We start from the raw sequence: 25284 nt of genomic DNA, 5'->3' as shown, positions 1-25284 counted from the left end.
ATAAACAGAAAGACAACCAAATGGAATATATCAACCGAGTACAACCCCCCCGACTAAACTAAACCAAAAGAAACCTTACGTTTAAAAATGAATGCCACACATTCAAAAATTAGGAACCGTCAAAGGTGTTGTTAGTCTTAAATCAGCCTCTTGTAACAATTACATGATGACATGCAAGGTTGTTATATGATTTTTTTCCTGGAAAAGATCCCATCCAGAAAAATTGAACCCCCACACAGAAATGGGGATGTTACCCTTTCCTCTGCCACAGAGTTCTTTGTGATGCCGCACTGGTCAGTTAAAATAAAGTTTTAACAGCTGATTACAAATTGAGTATTCCTCAGTTTTGGGGCATAAGGCTTGAGAGTCTGGGGGCAGACCTGGAGAAATGCTCAATAGCCACAACTGAAGTGGGTGGGAACTGTGCTTCAAACACGCAGGGCCAGATTCAACTCCACCTATTAAGTGTGAAAGGGACTTAGGTGCCCGAGTGCAATTCCATTCCACCTGCTCAAGTCCCTGAAAAGCATTTAGTACAAAATGTAAGTGGATTACCACCTCCTTGCTGTTTTTGGTGACTTAAAGGTGAGATGGTATGTTAGAAAACTAGAAGCCTTGATGGATTTCCAGAACTTGAACAGGATGGAAAGGAATTGCCCTTATGTGGATGTGTCCACTTAGATGACTTAATAGCTGGTATGAAGTCTGGCTCAAAGTGGATAATAAGGACCCTGAAAAAAATCATACATTTCAAATCAGGCACTCAGTGTTAGTGTATGCAATGTTAGCCTTCATCTCTAGCTTCCTAAGCTTCCCCATTAATTAAAAAAGGGGGGAGCACCCTTCTTCAAATGGTGCTTGTCAAGATCAATTCATAAAGATCTGGGAGACATTCAGATACTGTGGGCCACAGACTAACCCTTTAGGAAATTCATAATTTTCTAGTCAGTGAAGATTTGGATGGTGCTGGGTAAACACACTACATAATAAGGATAAATAGAAAGACTGAATTAATCCCTATCTATGCAAGCAGTGTCCTTCTTCTGCAATGAATGAGGCAGAGATCCGGCGGGGGATGACACACCAACAACAAAAAGAGTTGCATCACACTTAGAGCTGTCCCTCTCCCATAACAGAAAAGTTCAACCATTTGGTGGGAAACTGAGTGCCAACAATTTTGCAATGGAAATGCCACTAAGAGAACTGTATTTTAGGAGTCTCATGCTCAAAATCTCTTCAGAAAGTAAGCTCCATGACTGGACTATGCATCTTTCAAGATATAACATATATGCGTGTGCGCACGCTGCTTTGTTTTTACCTGTGATATAAATATATATATATATTTTTTTTTTTACCAATTACAGTACTGTCCTTGGGTAAATAACTTAATATTTTGATAGCTACCATTAAAAAAAATGCACCATGCAGACCATTTCCTGTTGAAGTATCATGTTCTAAGCAGTACAGGCAAAACCAGCATCATTACACACAGAGAAACATCAAATGCATGTCAGTATACTACCATGTTCAAGGGACACCCTCAGTTTTGAAAGAAAGAGTTACTAGGGGCAATGGAAGACTTTCTGTCCGCATCTGTTAAGGAAGACTGCTCAACCCGTTTGACCTGCCACTCTGCTGATCAGCTCTGGCACTGGAAAACAATGAATGACAGCAAATCTTAATGCAGCTACTCTGATTTTTCATTTATCATTTCTGATTTGCCACCTGGGGTTTATCTGGCTAACTTCAAAACCTTTGAGCAGAGGTTATGGTGGGTATTCAACTCCATGCCCCTGGGAACAGAGCAGGTAGTGCACTGTGCAGCAGACGAACAGAAAACAGTGCTTATTCAACCAAAATGTTAAGTCCCAAACACCAGCTGCAAATTCAGTGAGAGGGGAATGACATCATTTTGATCAGGAATCCTTAATGATTCATTCTGACTCATTTGTGGGACGTTCTGTTAATAGAGACTCTGAACTGAGGATAATGGCAAAGCAGGATAATGACAACACCTGCTTATTTTTCGCTCCAGCCAGGTGTATGATGGCTTTTTCTGAAATATATACATTGAAGCTGCACCTAATCTGGCAACACAACAGACTGGTGGTCAATATTACTGCTGAAGCTTTCAAAACTACCTAGGGGGTTTAGATGCTCAATTTCTAGTAGCTCCTTTGGAAATTTCCGCCTATATCTCTAGTGAGAAGCAGCTATTCTTTGGAGAGGAAGCTGTTGTCTACTGCAGCAGTTGTTAACATTTCCTGGCAGCAGATCACAATGCCACAGCTTGGGTCTCCGATGGGCTGCGGCTGAGACCTACCCACTGCCTCCGTTTCTCCCCAGCACAGCACCAGCGAAGCTGCCCACCGCTTGGCCACAGCACAGGCAAAGCCCCCCAGCGCTAAAGCCCCCCTGGTTCCACAGATCCAATGCCTCCGCAAGCCAAATCTGGCCCTTGGGCCATAGATTGCCAACCCATGATCTAGCACAGGGGTGCCCAGCCTCTAGCCCGTGGGCCAAATGCAGCCTACGGAGGCATGGCATCTGGCCTGTGGGGCTCCTTATGGGCTGGGAAATGTGGTGATGGGGGAGAAGTGGCCATTAGTACAGCCACCCTCTCCTGCTGCCAAATTCCCATTCCGCCTCTTCCTGAAAAGCCAGACTGCAGCTGGGTCACACCCCCTCCCCTTGCACGGCTGAATTGGGTCCAGGCTGCTCCTGTCCCCCTCCATGTAGTTGGATGGGTTCCCACTACATCTGCCCTGGGCACCGGATTGGGGCCACCAGCTGGATCCAGCCCACAGCTGGACCGGGAATTGCCTAGTCAGCCGACCAGGCAAAAAAAGGTTGAGTACCCTAGTCTAGCAGACTGAGTCAGGCTACTTGTATTTTACTCTTAACTGCTAAGTGAAATCCTAGTTTCAGTGCAGGCAATGAGGAGTTTGTCAGCAACTTCCATGGGGACAGGATTTCAAACTCGTGGGGCCTGTAATTTATTCTTCTTTTCCCTTAAGTCATCCTACCTGCAAAACAAAGGTAATAATACCCCCTTTCTATATAGCATGGTTGGAGAGCTACGAATAAAACATCTCATGTAAGTGCAAGGCAGTATTATTCCACCTGTGCACATGGAACGCCCCTTGGTACCACAGGAGCTACGAGAGCAGATCGGGACCCAAGCACACACAAGCTCATTGCAGCTATGTCACTTTAATTTAGGCATCAGGGGCTGGATCTTTAGCTCAAGAGTATCAAACGTGTGGCCCATGGAGCTTCTCTATCCAGCCTGCTGAGCCATCAGTGGGCGCCACAAGTTGTGGGATGTTGCCTGCTGCAGAATCCAGGGCCTTTTGGCCCTGATGGGCATTGCCATCAATGGCAAGCCCGGCTCGACGCTCCTGCTCTTGTACTTGCTCCCCTAGATCCCTCACTACCGTGGCTAAACACCTTGCTGCTGCTGCAGTGACACTGTAGCAGTCCTGATGTCCAAAGCTGGATCCAGCTTGCAAGGAGTCCCGTGATCTGGATCTGGCCGGGGGCCCTAGGCAACTTTGACACCTCTGCTTAAGCTTATATAAACTGGTGTAATTCAACTGATTAAAATAGAGTCAGGGGAGTCAAACTCAATTCAGACCCACAGGCCAGTTGAGGGCCTCTGGGCTGGATTGGTTTGTGCCACAGCCAGCATGCAGGGCTGTTCTGGCACAGCACTGCTTGCGGCATGCCCCCCATGCTGGCCCCTCTCCAGGGCTTGCACTGCCCATGCGCTGGCTCCACCATGGTCCAATCCAGACTAGCCCTGGAGTCAGCACACAAGGTTGGTTAGCACAGGTGCCACATGCAGCATGTGCCCTGAACCGACCCGATGCCATGCATAGCACATGGCACGAGGTTCAGCTCATGTGCCAGACCAGCTCCACACATCACCTGCAGTATGCAGGGTTGGTCCAAGACCCATGGGCTGGATCCAGTACATGGGCTGTATGTTCGACCTCTGCTCTACATGATGAGTGACAGCAACAGACAAAGGGGCAGGATGGGGGCCTGGTGTGAAGAGGGAGAACAGGGGTCCATGGGGTAATGGGACTGCCTTTTCTCTCCAAGACACAGAGGCCATGGGGTCACCTAACGCAGTTGGAAGACTTTAAGAGGAAGAGAAGAGAGAAGAAGAAAAGGAAAGCATGTCAGAAACTGCAGTGACAGCAGCACGTTGTGAAAAGCAAGAGGAAAGGCGAGCATAGGATGTGCCAGCAGACCTGCACTAGCTTGATCTAGCTAGCAGGGGTAACCACAACGATGAAAGCACGGCAGTGCGGTCTTTAGCACACATCAGGAACCCAAGTGCCAACTCCCCTGGGAGCCCAGGTGTGCTAGCATCTGCTATATTCATCCCTTCATGTTGCTGCCTACATAAACACTTCAAGGCAAGAAAGCATTTTCCCCTCCTCCTGCAGGTGGGAATTTACAGATGCTGATGGAAGCTCCAGCTATGGGAGAACATGCCTCTACTATGTTTCAGAACTGTACACATATTTCAGGGCATTTTTGTATGAGCCTCTGCAAAATCCTCTGCTTGTTTAACTAGCAGCCTAAACATTTACAACCTCATGTAAATAACTGCAAATCCCCAGGAGGTTTGAAGAGTGGTTTGAATACATCAGGTTTGCCCTGAATGGAGAAACTACTAACTAGCTCTGTGGTATGGCACTGCATTCCCTAATGGTCCCAACATTTCTTTGCTTCTTAAAGCATCCCTGCCACCATGAACAGGATGCTCACATATATATTGGAGTTTAAATATTTTCAGGAAGTGGAGTTCATTTGATTGTGAAAATGCAATGAGGAGCTTACATATATTGTTACAGAGACACCAATGGGTTCAAAAGCATGAACTACTATAATGGATAAAACTGGAACTAAAACAGTGAAATCAAAGTAAATGACAGTTGTCACTGATTTAGAGAAGCACTTAAGCACATACTCAGCTCCAAACATATGGCTTAGTCCCACTGAATTCAGCAGAACCATTCATAAAGTTAAGCACATGCTTAGAGCATTTTAAGTGCCAAAAAACATCTCTTGGTTAATAAATTCTGGGCTTCGTAGTAAACAAACAGGTACAGTAAAAAAAATCTGGTTTGCCTCTAAATTACATTTTCCATGCATACAGCCATAGCACTGATGATTCAACAGGCCAGTCTATATCACTGAAGTCTTGTGTGCAACCCCAGCACAAGAGTAGGGCTCATTAACTTAAAGTCAGAATAAACTACTTTGAATCATTTTGCAGAAAAGCAGCTTTGTCAAAAGTTAGCCAGAAATCCAAATGTCTGAAAAGGATCAATGTTTAACAGGAAAAGGGCAAAAAACTCTTAGCAAAGAAGACAGACAACGTCTCACTGGCATGTTTCATTTTTATGTAAACACACTCAAGAATGGTCCAGTTGGAAGTGACATTTCCTTTGCTTAAATATTTGTAAATTATCTTGCATGTAACCCTAACTATATAAATATTTGAACTTCTTAATGCCCTCTGAGCTACTGGCTCTCAAACTTTTGAAACTTTTAAATTTACAACTCATTTTCATTTAACTTCAAGGAAGCGTGACTCCATTACGGTTGGAACAAGATTGTGAAATAATTCTCCGTAATAATTAGCACAATCCAAGTAGAAGAAGTCTTTGGCAGTGTTCATTGCCAGAAACATGCTTTATGTATTTCCTGAACACATCTTCATACTTGAAAACACAGTTAGTATTTTTAAAGCATTCTTGTTATTAAACTTATAATGCTAATATTACAATATTAATATGAAAATGATGCAATACTAAGCTTGAAATCTGACACAACATTGATTTTTGCTGCACATTTTGTCCTTTCCATTTGATAAACTTTTACATTCTCTCTTTCTGGAAAGAAAGAAAGAAAGAAGCCATGCTTCTTGTCTCACAGAACCATCTTACGTAATGTCTAAACAGATGCGAGAATATTACCATGTTTCCATAATTATAAAATAATTCTTGAGCAAATGGTGGCAAAGTGATATTCAGGATCTGGAGCATCTTCTCCATGAGTTGTACAGCAGCTACTTTTTAATTTCTGAACCTTGCCATAACATCCTCTTAAATGTGAAAGGAGCCCTATGTTTTGAATTAGTTTCTATACAAGCACGAGTTATGAATCCAACTGCAGAATCAGGACCCATGATAAAGCTAGTCAAAATTGGAGCCCAAACAGCCAGATACCAAATCCTACCTACAATCTCCATGGTACGTGACAACTATTACTAAACATGCCAAGACCTTATAAGAATGGCACTGTACTTGGCATAATTATGGATCATTAAGGTACAGCCTCAGGGCTGCCTTTTCCTGCTACTACTTCATCCAAAACGCCTAATTTAAAATTTAAATTATTTTTATTTTCCCATGTTAAAGTAATTTATGGTCAAAACTGAATTTGGAGACTAGCTGCTACATATGAGCCTGATTCTGCATGCCTCCATTACCCAGCATCTAACTACCTCTGGCTCCTGGCATAAGGTAGCTTTTTTATGAATTGTACAGTGGGCTTTCTAGTAGGACCATTCATGGTTGGGGAATAAAGACTTGGAGCAGGGCTATTAAACTCACAAAGTCCCCACAATATACTTTCCAATAATACTTTTGTAACTGTAATTTGGCTGATTGCAATCTCACAATATCCTTCCCTTTATATTTTATCCAGTGTTACCCCTTTGTGTCAGACCACTCTGAAATCCCTTGCAATTTTATACAAGATGACCACACAAGTTGACAGCGCAACTGCCATTGTCTGTAGATATCTGAATAGTTATATTCAGCTGGTTTCTTTGCTTTGAAGAATTACAGTACGTCACATTTGGCTAATGGCAAGTTGGGCTTTTCTTCTCTAATTCTCAACCACACAGAAGGATGAATAGAGAGTTGCCTAATGCTATCACAGCAATTGTGCTAAGAGCTACTCCTATAAGTTAAGCTTTTCACAAGCACTTTACTTCCCAATGCAGTCATTTCTATGGTTGAAATTTCCCATAGTTTAATCTCTACCCAAGAATGCAGTTAATTTTTCCCCGGTAGTCTTAGTTAAGATTAAGTCAATTTTGGGTTGTAGGAAATAATTTAAAAAAAAAAAAAAATCACTTTTTCTGTGCACTTTTCCTTTTGCATAGCCATCAGCATAATCTTTATACTTCTAGTACCGTCATTAGATTTAGATGTATCAAATTTAACATGAAATATTATATTGCAGTCTCTTGGTTAAGAAATACTATGCGCCTGCATAACTAAGAACCGCATGGCATTGCACACGTGGCAGAGACAGAACTAAGGCCGTGCGTTCAACCTGCATTTTCATATTTCTGGACTCTGCTTGCTTCACTACCCCACCGCAGCATTATAGTACCTGGGGTTTTAGCAAATTCAAATGTAAAAAGCTTCAACAGAGAATCAAAAACTGCTCTTTGGTTCTGAATCACAAAAAAACCTGAACAAAAATGTTGTGTGCACAACTGAATGAGGGTATAATTTAAATTTCTGACCATTTTAGATGCCTAAATTACTCAGTTTAGGAATGCAGCATTAGATGGCAAAGGTCTAACTCCTTTGTCCTGTTCCAGATGAACTGCTAGCTTCGCAGGATTACCACAGGCTCACATGATACTGGGAAATCCCTGACATTGTACAGGGAAACAACTGCTTTGGATATGAGGGACACATTGGGGATTTGAGGACATCCCTATTAGTTATCACCATTATTCTTCCATCTCTTTTCCCCATTATTCTCATATTAAGTCTATTATAATTGTGTATTCCCTCTTGCATTACTGTAGCTATGAGAGTCCGGGCCTCTGTAATTACCACTGCTCTCTGCATGTGTCTGAATACTCACTGAGCAGATTCCTCATTTAATCTGCAGTATTTCACAAACAGCAATAACACACAGCAAAGCTTGCGTATGTTTATTATCAAAGCAACTCAAATACGATAAGACGCGAAAGACAAATTTACGGTAGAAAGGGGGTTTTGACTGTGTCAGCTGTAAAGAAACCCAGCCACTACAAACTCGTGCTGAAATCAAGTGTAGCAACTGCAGATTATATATAGTGTCCCTCAGCTAAATGCTGCAATGCAGCCCTTACCTCATTACATGAATGCATTCTGGCTCCTTGGTGAAGCTGTAGGCGTAGCCGCTGGATGTCGTGCCAAAATCAATAGCCACAACAACAAGAAATGATTGCTCCTCAGCCTCATTCGCATCAGGGTCCTTCTGTTAAGATAATAGGAGCAGAACAGATTTTGAGTCACTGTTCAGAGAAGGAACGAGAATTTCCCTTCTCTTTCAGTGGCTTGGTACTGCTGCAGTATGGCATTCAGCCATCTCCTACAGAAAATCAGACCTCCCCAGAATCATGCTCCTGACTGAAACTACTCACTCTCGACTATCTATCGCTTCTTTTGATTAATGGACATGGAAATCCAATGTACAGGCAAATTAATGTTCAGTTCTGGTGTCTTGTACACACATCCAGATGAAAGAGAATTGCTTTCATATTCCTTTCCTGCAACAAATGAGATCTGCATGGCTAGTGACTGATCCTTTATAAATGTAATACCTGAAAACATTATTTCTGTGTGTGTGGGCAACAAATGGCAAGCTGCAAAATATTCCAGGGCCTGAACCAGTTGCCTACTAAGAGAAGTTAAAGTTTGGAAAGAAGGCTAAGGGGGGATATGCTATAAAATCGTGAAGGGTGTGGACCAAGTGAACCAGGAGCTGTTGTTCAACATGTCCCACAGAATTAGCACCCCACCGCCCCTGCTGAAATTAATAGATGATAGATTTAAAACTAACAAGAGAAAGTACTGTTTTCACGCAACGCATAGTTCAACTTGTAGAATTCATTGCCACAGGATGTAGTGGAGGCAGACAGCATAGCCAGGTTCAAAAAGGGACTGAATACATTCACAGACGATAGACTTATTAATGGCTATTTAACTGAATATACGGAGATGTTTCCTCTGGTTAAATAAATGGTGGATACTAGGGAGAGTACTGAATAGGTGATCAATCACTCTAGAGATACCCAGTTCAGTGCTTTCCCCCTGTAGCATCCACTTCTGCCAGTCTTGGAGACCAAATACTGGGCTAGGTGAACCATTTTGTCTGACACAGCATGGCCCTTCCTGTCTTCTTCTACTAGCATAATTGATAACACCATTCAAAACCTAGGGGTAAATTTCATAGATTTCATAGACATTAGGGCTGGAAAGGACCCCAGAGGATCATCGAGTCCAGCGCCCTGCCCCAGGGCCAGGAAGTCAGCAGGGATCATAGGATCCCATCAAGATAAGCATCCAAATGTGTCTTGAAGGCGTTCAAGGTGGGTGCTTGAACCGCCTCCGGCGGCAGTCTGTTCCAAAACTTGGGGGCTTGGATAGTTAAGTTCTTTCTTATGTCCAGCCTGAATTGATTGCAGCGGAGTTTGTGACCGTTCGATCTTGTCATCCCTTGGGGCGCTCTGGTGAACAAATGTTCCCCCAGATACTGGTGGTCACCCTGGTAAATTTATAGGTGGCCACCAGATCACCCCTGAGCCTGTGCTTTTCCAGGCTGAAGAGTCCCATTCCTCTCAGCCTCTCATCATAAGGTCTGTTTTCCTGACCTCTGATCATGCACGTGGCTCTCCTCTGCACCCTCTCAAGCTTCTCCACATCCTTTTTGAATTGTGGAGCCCAAAACTGGATGCCGTACTCCAGCTGCAGCCTCACCGAAGCCGAGTACAGTGGGAGAATGACGTCCCTGGATTGCTTGAGAAGCATCTATGGATGCAAGCCAGAGTTTTGCTTGCTTTACTAGCTGCAGCATCACACTGAAGGCTCATGTTCATCTTGTGGTCAGCCATGACCCCCAAGTCCCTTTCATCTGTAGTGCTAACCAGTGTAGCACTGCCGAGCCTATAAGCATGCTGCAGGTTTTTCCTCCCAACGTGGAGAACCTTGCATTTTTCAATGTTGAACACCAGCAGGTTCTCGTCCACACATTTCACGAGCCTGTCAAGACCTGCCTGGATCAATCTCCTGTCCTCAGATGTGGATGCTTTACCCCAGAGTTTGGTGTCATTCGCAAACTTGGCCAGTCCACTTCTGACACCAATGTCCACATCATTGATGAAGATGTTCAATAGTATAGGCCCTAGGACAGAGCCTTGAGGGACCCTAGCGGTCACAGCACACCAAGATGATTGGTTGGCCCCCAGAGATTATGACAAAGCTTTTTACTACATACCTCACTCCAAATCTTAATGCATTTTAGAAATAATGCAGTTTAGAAATGCCTTAGCATTTTCCTCAAACTGTATAGGTACTAATTCAAGTTACAATCTGACAGGACTCTGAGGACCGAGAATGTTTAACAACTCACTCAAAAACCTTTTAAAACAACGTTAAATGTAGAAAGATGCAAGTGCTGAGGACCCGACCTGAAAACCTGGAGTCACTTTTCTTATAAGAATGCACAAAACAACACTCATTCCCAGCTCTGTGAAATTATGAAATAGCAGGACTTTAACTTATTACTGGCATGAGACTGAATCTTACCTATTCTAGGCCTTGGGTCCCAAGCTTTTGACTGGGAAAGGAAAGAAATATTTTCATGGCAGTTTTTGGGGGGTTTTTGAATTTTTAAAAGGCAGCTGGTATGTGAAGCTGTTTAGGGGTTGGGATGATTCAGTCAATCCCAGCATCAGTCAATCCCAGCACAGATGTAATGGTGAACAGAGTGCAAGTGAGGGTCGTGATACTCTTTTACTCACTTTGTGGCGTCACTGCTCACCAAAGGGCTTCACAATTTATCCAAGAATTGGGACACGCACCACATACATGGTAAGACACTGTTAAGTACAAAGCTTCACTCAGCCTCAACTACCCAGCTGCAAATAATGCCTGAATAATACACATACAAACTTTGCACTTCTGAGTGCCTTCCTGCAGGGATATCACAATGCTTTACAGACATAGGCCAAGGTTTTATAAAATCTGAAAGAGACATTTGGGTATTTTGTTCAGATGAAAAAACCTGGCAGGTGACCAGCCACAGAAGTTCTTGTCCTGAATTTTTAAAAGTAACTAGCAGCTTTGGATGTACAACTGCAGACTCCTTGAAGGGGGCTGGCTGTCAAAAAGTTCTCCACACCCAGTCTCTGAACACCAGCCCCCTCTGAGGGATCTCAAATTGGTCATCTAAAATGATTTTTGCAAACTGACCCCTTTTTGTCCATGTATTTTCTTCCCTCACACTTCAAAACAGCTTGCATTGAGTGTCAAAGTAAACACGTTGCCACATATGCAGTGTTCATGTATTCATTACCCATTTGAGTACCGTGAGCCTCGCAATTTACCATCATTTCCTAATGTGCAGAGCTGACTGCATGAAGCAAGGCAACCGGCTCAATGAATTATGGCTTTATTTATAATTCGCTAATAAAAAAAAAAATGGTTAAACAGAACTAAAGGGGCCAATTGGTTTTTCATTCACTTCCAGCACATTAAATTCAGCAAAATAAAAGCCAGGAAATAAAGAGCTAAACATACAACCCTAACTCTGTCTCCCACAGCTGGCAGTAGTCACTGACAATTATCTGCCCGCACGCCATTTACTGCATTAGATGTCGCAACAGTGAATGGTGGAGGGATCCGTTAGGAGGACAAGGTAGAGGGAGGACTGCAATGAGATCTGGGGGACCTTCCCACTGGGGAGGGGGTGCCTCAGCCACTGCCACCCATTTCCCATGAACGTGATCAAAGGAAAGAGGTGCGCATGCACCTAGAGAGATACTGTGAACCAAACCTAAGAAACCGTGTGGAAGAAGGTACAAAGAACAGAGGCAAAAGGAACTTGTAGGAGACTTGGAGCAAGTGAAAACAGTGGGAAATGAAGAAGAATTCAAAGGAAAGAAGGCAGAAATGTGAAGGGCCTTGGAGTGGGAGGTTGAGCTGTTCTGACCTTGAGAAAAGCGAGGGGAAGCCAGGAAAAGGGTTCCTGCAATGGCAGTCATGTTCTGAGCTCCAGGTTTTTCTATCATGAGAAATGCAGTGTGCACTATAGATACACAGCACTTAGGTACACAGCAGCGGAGTACGTTGACAAAATGAACAGACGAGTGTGAGAGTTACATCCGTCTTTGATGGAACATTTTTTTGTTTCTAGAAGTTCATAAAAATGAATGTTCCCCGGAGGAAACGTCAGCTGTTTTTGTTCTCTGCGTGTAGAAGGATATTTTTATCCTATGTTAAAGCAGACATGACCTGAATATGCAGAGGAAGTATATGAAATGCTACTTTTCAGGGAAGCTTTCTACTCCAATAAAGGACTCGGATTTTAGGGATCACACTGAAGATCGGACAGCAAGTCACCGAGAAAGAGGAGGACAGACTCCACCTTCCTGACCCTCCAATCTACCAGTTATTGTGTGCTTTATAATAAAAGAGCTGAAAGCACCTTTCTATGAGCTCAGCACGCAAACATATCAATTCCTGGCCCCTTTGAACTAAAATGGAAGCTTTGCCATAGACTCCAAAGGGAACAGATTTTCAATTAACAGAAGAAATGAAACTCAGAGAGCAGGAAAAGACACCTTTTGTAGCAGCCAGTCCATTACTACAGCCTGAAATGTTATTCCTTACAGGTAGAACAAGCAGGAGAAAATAATGTCAATATATAGTCAACATGTTGTACATTATATTTCTTACCACAATATGTGATGGGGATAGTGGCGTTATTCCTGGGTCTCCCAAACTTTTAGCTGGGGATGAATAAGCAGATGTGGAAACTGCATCTGAAAAAAAAAAACAAGACACATCAACATCTGGAATACACAAACGCTGTGTGGCAGGCTAAATCTGATACTACTGGAGTCGTTTGCTTTTTACATAATTTGTCTATTGTGACAAGCCTACTACTAAAACAGAAAAAGCAAATTCTGTATCTCCAGGCTATTTTATAATGCATGAGATTTCATATTGGTTTTCTTAAAGAACTATTGTGGTATGCAGTGCTGTGATTTGGGTTTTGGACGATTGTTTCAACTCCACTATTAACTTTGCTCCTTTGTCTCCAGACGACAGATCATTCTAAACCTTCTTACCAAGTGCTCAGAAGCCCCAGAAAACAAACACAAGATGCAAGATCAAAATAGACAAATTTTACATAGTAAGAGAGCAGTTAATATGCGTTTGACAATTCTATAAGAGCAAGTTGCAATTACTGTCATGAACATTTATTCTCTAACTGTCCTAATGCTCAGGTTTACATTTCTTTATTACACTCCACAGTGAAATACATATTACAGCTGCTAGAAATGCTGCAGGAAGGGACAGGACCCAGCTGGGGAAGTGGAAAGAACCACTAATGTATGATTAAAGGATACTCTGGTTTTGCATACCATAATTAAATTCCATTTACAAAAGCAGCATTACTGACATTTTGCATAAATGTTGAAATGTGCCATTTCTAAACATCATTAAATAACTTTACCCTTACCCTCAGAGCAATACAAAGCAATTTGTAAAAATAATTTAGCGTGGATTATTGAAACGATGGATTTACAGATAATAAACCCTGCTAAATAGACTGGAATAATTTATTACAGTTTTGTTTCTAAACATCTTTTTTTTTTCCTTTAATGTGAGGCCTTGAGCACTTCCTGCATGTTCTGGTATAGAAGGCAACCAAACTGACTGTAAAACATTATCATTAGTCTGTAAGGGTCCCTGACAACAACTAAATGCAAAAAAAAAAAAAGTCAGAGTACTGTTATCTACTTTGAAGTCCCAGACATAGATATTTTAAAAGGAAAGAGAATGTAAATGATAAATGTATAAGACTGCAAGCTCTGTGGGTAAGGGTTTGCCTCTTACTACATGCTTGTACAGGGCCTGACCATGGTGTTCTGATCCTTTTAGTTATCTCTGGGCACTACTCCAAGAGGAACACAGTGACTGCCATGCTGAATCAGATGTGTGGTCTATGGAGTCCAGTATCCTGTACCCAGTGATAGCTAATAATGCTTTGGGAGGAAGGTGTAGGACCTCCTTGCCCAGCTGGAAGGTAGTTAAAGGCCCTGAAGCAAATGATCATACACAGGTACGGAATACAGTAGGTTAAAGTGTATATAACTTTATTATATCAAGCTAGATATCTAATATGTATTATACTCAAATGTGCAACTTTCATTATATGATGTACTATACATTTGCTCTACTTCTACACAGACATGTACAAATATGAGTACACAAATATCCACCCACGTGCACATACACTGCTGGCAGCACCATCCATTTAGCTCGTCTGACACTTTCCATGATTCATCTTCAGTGGCTCGCAATTTCTCATGCCAGGTGTTTGCCTCTGGCAAATGCCAGCCAGAAGAGGTCAGCCAATGCCATGTCTCAGAATTAAGTTAGGAGATAATAATTTATTTTGTCCGTATTAGCAGCCTTTTCTTCGAGACATTCTACAACCTCTGTGTTTTGGAACCAGGACCGGAAATTTGACAAAGTGGGAGAACCTGGGAGGGGGGGAGACGTAAGGAATTATGTCATCAATGTAGATTTTCGCAGGCTTCCAAATGCCCGGCTTACAAGCTTCTGATAAATCTCAGAGTATAGCCTCAGTAGAAATGTCTAAAAATTGAGCAGGGACAAGGATTTTTTGTGGGTGATATCTTTTACTGGACCAAGTGCATAAAGCAGCACAATACAAGCCATGTCACAGATAGCAGGCCTACAATCCAGGGGACAATCCATGCAATTGGTCTAATAGACGAGATCACCCACAAAAATCCTTGCTTCTCGCACGTTTCCTGGAACATCGCAGCTACATCACCCCAACACTGTCAGACATGGAGGATATCAGAATCTGCCACTTACAAGGGGATCCACAACCTGAAAAAAAAGAAGCCAGACTACAAAACAACATCTTCCTCCTTAGCCTGTAGAAGAAACATAACATACCCCGGGGACTGATCAGCAAATCAGCCCTCCAGCGCACAACTCCAAATACAGTATACACCTACGCAATAAATATCAGAAAAATGGAAAAACCATCTTCTTCACTTAACTCTCTCCAAAAGAGTTCAACTTCAAACAGGACATACTTACTTATGGTACTAAACTTAAAGATACTAGCCTGGAGACATACCTTGGTATTAATGCAGAAGAACCAAACCCACTTCCAAAAAAAGGACTAGTGATAGCCATCTAACATAAGAAGAAAAAGTGGAATCAGCTATACTGCAACTAGAGTCATCTCAGGCATTGTGCCAAGAAAAACCCCACCGTGCAGCTGGTCCAACAGAAGATATCACCCACAAAAATCCTTGCCTCTTGCATATTCCTGGACCGTGACAGCTACAACCTCACTCCATCGCTACTAAAATGTTAGCAGTTATGTTTACCTGGGCAAGGAGACTATCTAGTCCACATGCACTGACACATGCTTCACTCCAGGGTGCAGCGGGACACCCCCTGCCAAAGCAATTCTGTTCAGAGCCAGGCACCAGAACCTGACTCTCCTGCTTTCTCCCCATCTCCCCCGGAAGGGCCCAGGCAAAATGGATGATAAAGGTTTCAGAGGGGCAACAGCCAACACAGGGAACAGTGACGTATACTGGGACAAATAACTTGGGAAAGTCTGAGACTGGTACCTGGTGGGGGGAGGAAGAAATTAAAATGAAAAGTCCAGGGCAGAGACAAGGACTGGAAGTCAAGGAGGGAAATGGGAGTCTGGTGGACTCTGAACTGCTGGGTCATCAGCTAGGAGTCAGACTGGAAAAGGAACTAGAAGGGGAGGCTAACACTGACTGGGCAAGGAGACAAACTGGGATGAGAAGCGAATAGCCGGACTGTCCCGAAGTGTGCGACAGGAGGGAACCAAAGAGGCAGAGATGCAGAGAGGAATAAGACAGTTAGGAGGGAGCAGTCTGAAGACTACGCAGCACACTCCCCTCCAGAGCCTAAAATGGAAACAAGACCCCCATGTCTCATCATTCCTCAGCTATTAGGAGCATCTATCCTATTTTCAAAGTCTCACCTCATTGATTCTGCTCCAACCTACTACTGTTGATGAGTCTGTTTATTCAGGAGTGTCTGGCCCTTTACAGCCTGTGGAGCCCTAAAATCCAGCCTATGGGTCCCCAGACTGACCCCTCATACTGCATGTGGCACATAGTGGCCCTGGCCCATTCAGTGTATGAAACATGTGGAGCCAGTCTGCCATGCAGCACCCGCTGGACCAGCCCCGCTTGCTTGCTTTGGGACCAGTCCAAATCGGGTCCACAGACTGGCCCCACACCCTGGAGCCAGTGCACAGGGCTTGTCTGAATCAGGCACCTCCTGCAGCGCACCCCTGTGCCAGCTCCACACATGAGCCCTGGACCAGTGCCAGTGCACACTGGACACAGGTCTGATCCAGGGTGTGTGCTGCATGAGCTGCCCACGCTGGACCAGCCTTGTACACTGGCTCTGGTGCATAAGGCCAGTATGTGGGTCTGATCCAGCTCATAGACCAGCCATAAACCTCTCATCTGGCTTAAACCTGCCTTCTGATGGTCCATGTATTTCAGTATGATGCCACAGGGTAGAAATTTTCAGATAAATAAAAATTGCAAATGCTGCAAAAAAACCAAACCAAAACAAAAAACATTACATCGAAGGGAATGTTATTCAGAATTAAGGTTGCCTGTGTCTCCTTAACTCTTCCCTTTTCTGTGTACATGGGCAACTGGTGCCACCTTAGTAAGGGGGGGCACATGCCCCCCCACCGCGGGCAATCTCACTGACCGGGAGGTCACCCTCATGGCCTTTCTCACTGATGGGCGTCCCACTCCTGGTCAGGCGCTTGCGGGGGGAGGGGCACCAGCACTCCTGCCTGCCACCCCTGCCTGTCATCTAAGTGGTGAGGACAGCCAGTCAGAGGGTATACTGGCGCCCTCAGGGCGTGCACGTGCACCCCTTCACACCGCCTACACGTTGCCACTGTCTGCATATAAATTATGATAAAATCTTTTATTACATTATCACATGCTACTTTCCTACAGGATCACTGCCACATTCAGTGCACAAGGTAAACCTATTATGAGGAGGAATTGGAGATATTTAGTACAGAACACCATTGGAGTCCTTAACTTGTTACAGAAGCTATAAAGTACACTGTGAATGAGGAGATGGAAGGAGGAGAAAGACTAATATCATAATCAAGGCAATTGAACACTGTCCTGGATAACTACAGTCTATCCCTGCCTTTGTCATAGAGCTCCTATGCATTGATAAATAAAGCAAACTTTTCACAGCAGGTCCCCAGTTGTAAATTAATCATTTTCTAGGTCCTTGACTTCAGATCCTGGGGCCTCATTTGTCCACGTGCAGAGCATTCACAGCTGTAACTGAAGTCAATGGGAATGTGTGTGCTTCTAGCACATGAAATGCTTTGCATTGCTAAGTATTCTGAAAAATATAGTACTAGATTTCTCACTTTGGGAAAGCAAAATGAATGGAACTTTTTATCTTAATGTCTTAGCACCTCAATCCACTGTACATATATACATATAGGGAACTGATATGCAAAGAAATTAAGATTACTGTATATAGAAAACAGAAGTTAGCAATATTCCCTTTGCTTACATGGACATTATTAAATTGATTTTATTAATGTTTTTGAGGCAAGCAGATACTAGACTGACATGTGCCACAGAAAAGCCCATGAAAAAATAATTTTCTCTGCAGAGTAGGGTTAAGAATAGCGTTCAGTAAATATGGAACTCAACATCAGGAAAAAATACTGAAGAGCTTCTCATTATGTGAGCACTGTTTACTTTACACTGACTCTAGCAGAGAATACATGGAAAAATAATACAGGATAGCAGAAATAAAGAATATTTCACAATGTATTTACACTATGGCTAGGAACAGAAATTACACACAAACTGGTTTAAGTGATCATAAACCGGTCTAAATCTGTAACACAACAGAAGATCAGTGCACATGAACCACTTTCAAAATGGCTAAAACCAGTTTAAGATGAACCTGTATGGATGCAGTATCAGACTTAACTAATCTAGGTGAAATTGGTTTATTGAACTTCTGTCCCAGATCCCCTCCAGATTCAAGTTAACTCACAGTTCCTCAGCATCCCACAATGCTTTGCATCTCCCCCACAATGCCCACCCCCACCCCACCAGGGTGCGTGGGCTAGCTTTGGCCCAAGCTGTCTGCTCCAGCTGAGCAGGGAGATGTGCTCTAGCACCCCCTGGCTTCTGGCCTGGGCCACTGCAGGCATGTGGCTGCATTTCCAGAATCAAAAGTGAATGTCTGTTCACTTGCTTATCAGTTCAATCTATGCAGTATAGACTAACCTGCAAAAATTTAAATCAATTCACCTTGCAGCTTTCTGACTATCTGTATGTAGCCTATTGAGTTGAATTAAGGTTTCCAATCTAACTTTTTGAATGTTTGGCTTTGCAACCTTAATAATGTTCTTTCCCATGCTGTTTTGTGCATAACCTGCATTATAAGACACGATTTTGATTGTAACACAAGCAAAAGTCTTCATATTTTATATTCAAGGTCTCCAAGCTAAAAATGTAGTCTATCAGCCTGCTTGCGAGGAGTACGAAAGAATATGCCAGAGGCCAAATTTCTGGTCTCAGATAAGCTTCATCTGTCTCCATCTGGTTAAAATTTATGCAGATTAGATACTTTTATTAGCTTGTTCACTCATCCGCATAAGCTCTCTCTTCTTCAAAAAATATGTGCATCTTGCAGTATGCATTTTGATGTAGTCTTGTTTAATCAGAAAAAGGGGACTTCTTATGCAAAAGAGAGAAGCAATCAACAATTAGCACACTCTTCCTATACAAACATCTTTCCAAAATTTGGACACTTCAAGCCTGGTCCGATACTCGATTTTAAGTCACTGAGAATCTTTCCATAATTTGGGCAGCTCTGTGAATGTTGACACAATAAAAATTAATTTTCTTTTAAAGTTTCTACCTACGTGGCTCTAATGTTAGTCTTTGTTGCTACATCCTCTCCTTACCTGTTTCAGTTCTTTCATGTCAGTTATTTTCAGTTAACAAAATGATTAAAGGAAACTGCCCATTGGGCTCAGTCATGCACAACTCTTTTGAAAACATATTTGTAAGGGCTGGATCTACAGATGTGCAGAGTACACGACTTGTAGTCAAATCAATGGAAGTCACAGATGTCCTGCTCAGATTTAAAAAGAAAAAAAAAAAAAGATCAGGCCCCTGAGGCAGCTGGTCATCTACCAGTCCATTTGGGAACACCTGCAGGGGTTGTGGGTGGAGGGGAATCTACAGCAAAATCCTGTTGACATACCAGTTCAGTCCCTCACCAGGGTTACTATCTTAGTTCATCCATTTCCATCCTGCACCTGCAAATAACTTAGCAAATAAGAGACTGTTAGCCTGAGCCCTGAAGATCAATAAGGCTGGTCTTTGCTAATGAAGAGAGGGAGAGAATCCCAGAGCAGGGAAAATATGCAATAGGAGGATGCTCCAGACCTTGGAAATTTTTGTCAAAATCTACTGTTATGGTATTGCCGAAGCACAAACACCTATTCCCATTTTTTTTTTAAATCAGCAACTGCTTCATTATGTCACTTAAATCACTTGATGCCCTTCTCTGGTACTTCTGGCAAGCCATCTGCAATAATGAGGGAAGCTTTAATATTGCCTCTGAATTACAGAACAACTACAAGGCACTGGCATTCCCAGAGAATTTGAGATGCAAAAAAATGCAGTTCATGATTCTTAGGAGTCACAAAGTCACTTACACAAAAGAAGCTGCAGGAATACTAATAATCTCTGAATTACCGGTAGTTTTCATTCTAAGTAAGGAAATTGTTTATTAACCAGTGCTTAACCCATCTAGGAACATCCCTGCATTGCATTTTATCTATCTAAAAGGCTCTCCCAATTTTTTGAAATCTATGTATGTTATGTCCATTTGCACTTTTTAACCTAATGTTATTCTGGGGAAAAGACTGTGACATAATTTTGTATGTCTTGTTCCAAACAGTAGAAAATACAATGAGAAGGAAGGAAGGCTCCAGGGTTTGTGAATCTGCTTAATTTCCAAAGAACTCCAAGCGGCTATCCCGAACGACAGCCACTGCAGGAATGCAGCAGCTGTCTTTACTTTTTAACCCCAAGCCCCTGACTGGTAAAACAGCAGTGCATACCAGTGCTAAAATTTGAATGGCTTTTCTTCCAAATCAAAACCAATTTGTTTTTTAACTTCCAACTTTCTAGTTAGAACACGCTTCTGGGCCAGTGATGATATCTAACTCTGTGCATCTCATTATCCCTAATTCAGAAGGCAGGCAGTAAATAGCACAGACCACTGACATTACACACCTCCTGAGAGATGTGTGTCACCCCTTGGGAACATGAGCAGCCACATATTCCACAGGCTGGAGCCCTGACACCACATCCCTGTTCAGCCCTGGGCATTTGGGGTCCCAGCAGTCCTCTCCAACTGGCAGACAGATGGAACAATGTGGCCAGATCCTCATCTGGGGGTTGAAGAAAGATTTGCCTAGCCAGCTGCAAAAGGGGAAAAGGCTAACTCCTAATGCTGTCTGAGCATGCAGGCTAAGCAATGACTAAAACAGGATACGGAGGCTTTGACATCTCATGAATGGCAAGGAAGATGGACAGGGAGGACACCATGAAAACTAAATAGTCACCTCTACACCATCATCTCCTCTGTCTTGCCTCAGCTGGGTTTGTGTTTTCTGTTCAGCATCCAAGAGCTGACCTATTGCTAGCGCTCCAATAGCCACGCAATGAGACTACCTAGTTCTGTGAACTGAGGAAACTGTAGCCTTTCTCCAGCTCTCCTTAGTCCTGATGTAGAGGTTGACAGTGAAGGCAGATAGGGTGGAATTTAATTTTAAAATATATCCTTTCTACCGGCTTTTAGAAGCATGCTACAGAATTCAACCATGGTGACACAGAGTTGCAGTTTTGTAGTAAAATCTATAGAACGGTCAGATCCAAAATGAATAAATCTAATATTATAAAAGCCTTAGTCTGTCTGTCTGTAATGCTTTATTTGCACTCCAACTGGCTGACTGAAACATCCAATCACAGTGCTCCACAAGTGTTCGACAGGAGACGGCACCATGACAGCAAAGTGGCAGTGAGGACCGTTGGGAGCATGGGGGAGGCGAGACCGGCACCGCTGGCCTCGGCTCCCCTGCCCCGCTCCATTCAAGCAACGCCAAGGATGAGAAGCGGGGCTGGGGCCAGACGTGGGGGGACGCGGAGCCACTAGGACCCAACAACAGCCAACAGGGATGGAGAAGGAGGCAGGGGAGAGGGAGGGCGGCCTGGGGAAGGGGGGTGTGAATGAGCCCCAGACTGGGGACGGGGGAGCAGGGCCAGACCCAAAACGCGGGGGCCCTGCATTCTATTAATGAAGCTGCAGAGAAATTAATGTTTTTTTCACTATGACAGATCCCATTTATCATAAGCTCTAGAGTCTTTAGCAATTTTATTCTTGATGACTAGTTTAAAATAGTAAGCTTAAAAATGCCTGAGGAAAAAAATTACTTCTAACTTGACAGGCAAAAGTAATGGCAATGACACAAATGTTAGGTATGCATTCTTTAACCAAACACACAGAATTTCCTCTCCTTTATTAGATTTATTTTTATCTTGTTTTTTCCTTTTTTTCATTTTCTTGGTATATGCTAGGCCACCAGCAATAAATTTTCTGCTTCACATACAAGGAGAACTGCTCGTTTCAAACAGCAAAGTACCATGCACTTCTTCAATGCTGGCAGGGGGTTCCCTCAACCCCAAATAAGAGCATTCAGTCTTCTAAGGAAAATTTTGACCAGACAAATGAAAGAAATAGCTCATCTGGCAAGGTGTGCTGCTGAACAACACACAGAAAAGGTTCCAGGGGGAGTCACTGAATGCATCTCACGTCACAAGCTTTCAAAGGAAGAAAGCAGCAACTTAAAAAAAAAAGAAGATAAAAAGGGAATTGTTAGATAAGACTGACAGCCTTGTTTTTTTGATCAGGTCAGTAGTTTGGAGCTGATAGAGATACACTTGCTTTAGTGATACAATTTCAACAAGGAAAGATCCCAATCATGGAAAGAGCAGACTCTTCCACAACCTAGGATGATGGTCCTACCTACTGTTGGCAAACGGAGGGTGAATGAAAGACTGTGAACTCTTGGGATTACCCTTGTAGCATGGAGACCAGAGGAGGTGTTACTGTGAAATAATCCCCGCAAAGGATGAAGTAAAACTAGCTCCTAGAAACTGACTGCGGTGTTGTACCCAAATACTTGAATATCAAAGTCAGCTGACTCACCATGATTTTTTTTGTATGTGCATATAGACAGAGAGAGAGAGCGCGAGCGAGCGAGAGATCAGTTGGGCAATGTTTTCTTGATATATTTACAAGTGTAAAGCAACTTGGAAGCCTACCAGTGCCTCTATCATCGTAATAAAACATATTCTAATTCTCTATACAGTTTGGTATTTACTTGGGGCTTCTCTGTCATAAAAGAATCAGAGCTGCCCCTACCCCCTTCACTCAGCAGGATGTGCAGTGTTGAGCAGCACTGATATGCCACTGCCCTGCCCCTGCCCCTCGCTCTCAACCCACAACTTACCCCACACCCCATTCCCCTCACTCCTGCCCCACAGGGCCAGGAATGTGGGTGAGGGGTTTTTGGGGGTGGCTTGGGGGAGTGGGGTTTGTGGTTGAATTGTGTGGGAAGTGTGGGTGTGGAGGGGGTTATGGGGGGGCTGCTCAGGAGGGGTGGATCCCCTGTCTCTGCAGGGAGCAGCCCCCCAGCACACCTCATGGACTGCCCCTCCACAGGGGCCAAATGCTCCCCACAGGGGTCGCAGTGACTGGGACCTGGGCTCCGTGCCAGGTAAGTATGGGGTGGGAAGAGCGGAGAGGACTCCTGAGGGTGTGGGGGACCATAGAGGGGGCAGCTCAGGAGGGGTGGGTCTGCCAGCCACCCCCACCACACGCTCCCTGCCCGCCTGCAGCCCTATGCATGCCCCCCACCCACCTGCAGCCTCCTTGCTCACCTCCCACCTGGCTGCAGCCTCCCCACATGCTCCCTTCCTGCCTGCAGCCTCCTCACTTGTCCCTGCCCAGCTCCAAACCCCCCACAGCTTACCAGCAACAGCAGCTGCGCTCTTGGCCACATTGGCACAGCCCCCTGCATGGCGGTGGGCAACACGGCTCAGCCCCAGCCAGCAGGTATCCACGTGGCCTCTGCCACACTGCAGTGCTACAGCCCAGTTCAGCGTGGTGCGGGGCCATGTGCTTTTGAGCACCTCCAGGCTGTCACCCAGGGCTACGCACCACTCGTGGGAACCCCCAGCCACACTGGCCCAGGTCCTGCATGCACAGAAGTGGCCCAGCTGGATGGTGCAGGGTTCGTGCATGCAGGACCCAGGCCGGTGCGGCTAGCGGTCCCCGCGAGTGGCGTGCAGCCTCAGATGACAGCCCAGAACTACCCAAAAGCACATGGTCCCATGCCATGCCTTGCAGAGCCAGGCCACAGAAGCGCACTGTGGCAGAGGCTGTAGGGATACCTGGCAGCTGGAGGGGGGTGCAGCCAGGTGGGGAGCACACGGGGGGGGCCTGCAAGCACACGGGGGGGGCTGGAGCCAAGCAAGGAGGCTGCAGCTGAGCAGGGAGTCAAGCAGGGGGTGAGCAGGGGGCATGGTCTAAAGCCATATGAGGGAGGGCGGCCAGCAGACCTATCCCTCCTGAGCTGTGCCCCCATGGTCCCCCACACCTTCCATAGTCCCCCTAGCTCCTCCAGCTCCCTTCATCCCCTGCTTACCTGGCACAAAGCCCAGGTCCTGGTTGCTGCAGGCCGTGTGCTTCAGCACTGGGGAAAGGGCCAACCAAAGAGATGTACTGGCAGGCTACCAGAGAGACTCTGTGGAGGACCGAACCTTCGGTTGCCTCAGAACACAGCCTGGGACCATGCCCTGCCTCACTTTTTTCCAACGCATTTTTTTTTTTGTCCTAATTTCGCCCCCACACTGCAAATCTGCAGCATGGGGAACACTTTCTCATTTCCACACATGCCTCTTTCAGTGTCTCAAAGAGCTCTGAGATGCTGCAAGATGCACATGTGCGCTTGTGTAGATGCCCCCGCTGTGTGCTGAACTTCTGTTCCATTATGGGCATAGACCAGTTCACTTATCTGATCACTTATACCAATAAAAGTGTAATGTCCATACCTGGCCAAGGAGGCAAGTTTAACAATGGACAGGAAAGGAACCAGAGGCACAAGGGACTGACATGATTTCAGTAAGTGACACAGCTGGTCAGTGGCAGCTCTAAGATGCACCTCTACCCAGCCAGCTACCTGATTTCAGAGTACCATGGCAAACTACCTCCCTCTGCCGCTAGGAACAGCACTCAGACTTCCAACTCAGGCCAAGCTGTCTGACATTAAAGTAAGTATAAAATATAACATATTTTAGACTCATTTTAAGTATCATTAAGGGTTGTCCTGGAAACAAAGTTTGGTGCTCATTAGGGCTGTGTGAAGCTTTGGGTGCTGATTCAATTCAGAAGAGATTTGGCCCGATTTGGTGGCCGAATCTCCAAATCCAAATCGAATCAGGGGACCAATTAAAAGTTCCAAATCGATTCAAAGCTCTCCAAAAAACGATTCAGAAAAGATTCAGGGAGCTTCGGCAATTTGGGCAATCCCCGCCCGCTGCAGCAGGGAGCTGGACCTGGACTCCATGCTGTTAAGTAGGGAGCCGGGGAGGGAGGGCTGGAAGAGTGGGGAGGGAACCATGGGGGAACCCTTGCCAGGCCCCATCTCCTGCCTGCTCCCTCAGTCCCCCTGAGCTCCCAGCACTCCCCATGGCTGCCCTGCCTGCCCTGATTCCTGGCCCTTTAAAAAAATAAAGCCTCCATTCACTGTGTGCTGCTCGGCAAGGATGCGATCCTTGCTGTCCCCCACTGCCCCATGCTGTTTGGGGGCTCTATCATGAGCCCCCTGACACCTCCCCCCACCCCACGGCTGCCCTGCCCACCCCAGCTGCTGGCCCTTTAAGAAAAAAAACACCAGAAAACCCGTCCGAACTCACCAGCTCCTGCAGTGGCATTGGGGCTTCTGGCCACTTGTGCAGACCCCCCCACGCAGCGTGGAGCAGTGAGGGGCAGCAGGGAT

General features: G+C 44.7%; 1 protein-coding gene across 2 annotated transcripts in view; it reads right to left on the bottom strand.

Moving 5' to 3' along the window:
- HSPA12A (heat shock protein family A (Hsp70) member 12A) overlaps positions 1–25284 on the bottom strand; it is an 81994-nt gene that overhangs the window by 44871 nt on the left and 11839 nt on the right. For both annotated transcript variants that reach the window (XM_019555990.1, XM_019555991.1), the window contains exons 2-3: positions 12771–12856; positions 8162–8289 (exon numbers count right to left, since the gene is read on the bottom strand). In XM_019555990.1, coding sequence (XP_019411535.1) covers positions 8162–8289; positions 12771–12856 — 214 coding nt within the window. The remainder of the gene's footprint in view (positions 1–8161; positions 8290–12770; positions 12857–25284) is intronic.

This window comes from Crocodylus porosus, unplaced genomic scaffold (genome assembly GCF_001723895.1).
Source record: "Crocodylus porosus isolate Cpor-Errol unplaced genomic scaffold, CroPor_comp1, whole genome shotgun sequence".
NCBI classification, from domain to species: domain Eukaryota; kingdom Metazoa; phylum Chordata; order Crocodylia; family Crocodylidae; genus Crocodylus; species Crocodylus porosus.
This window is presented reverse-complemented; position numbering and strand designations above follow the sequence as displayed.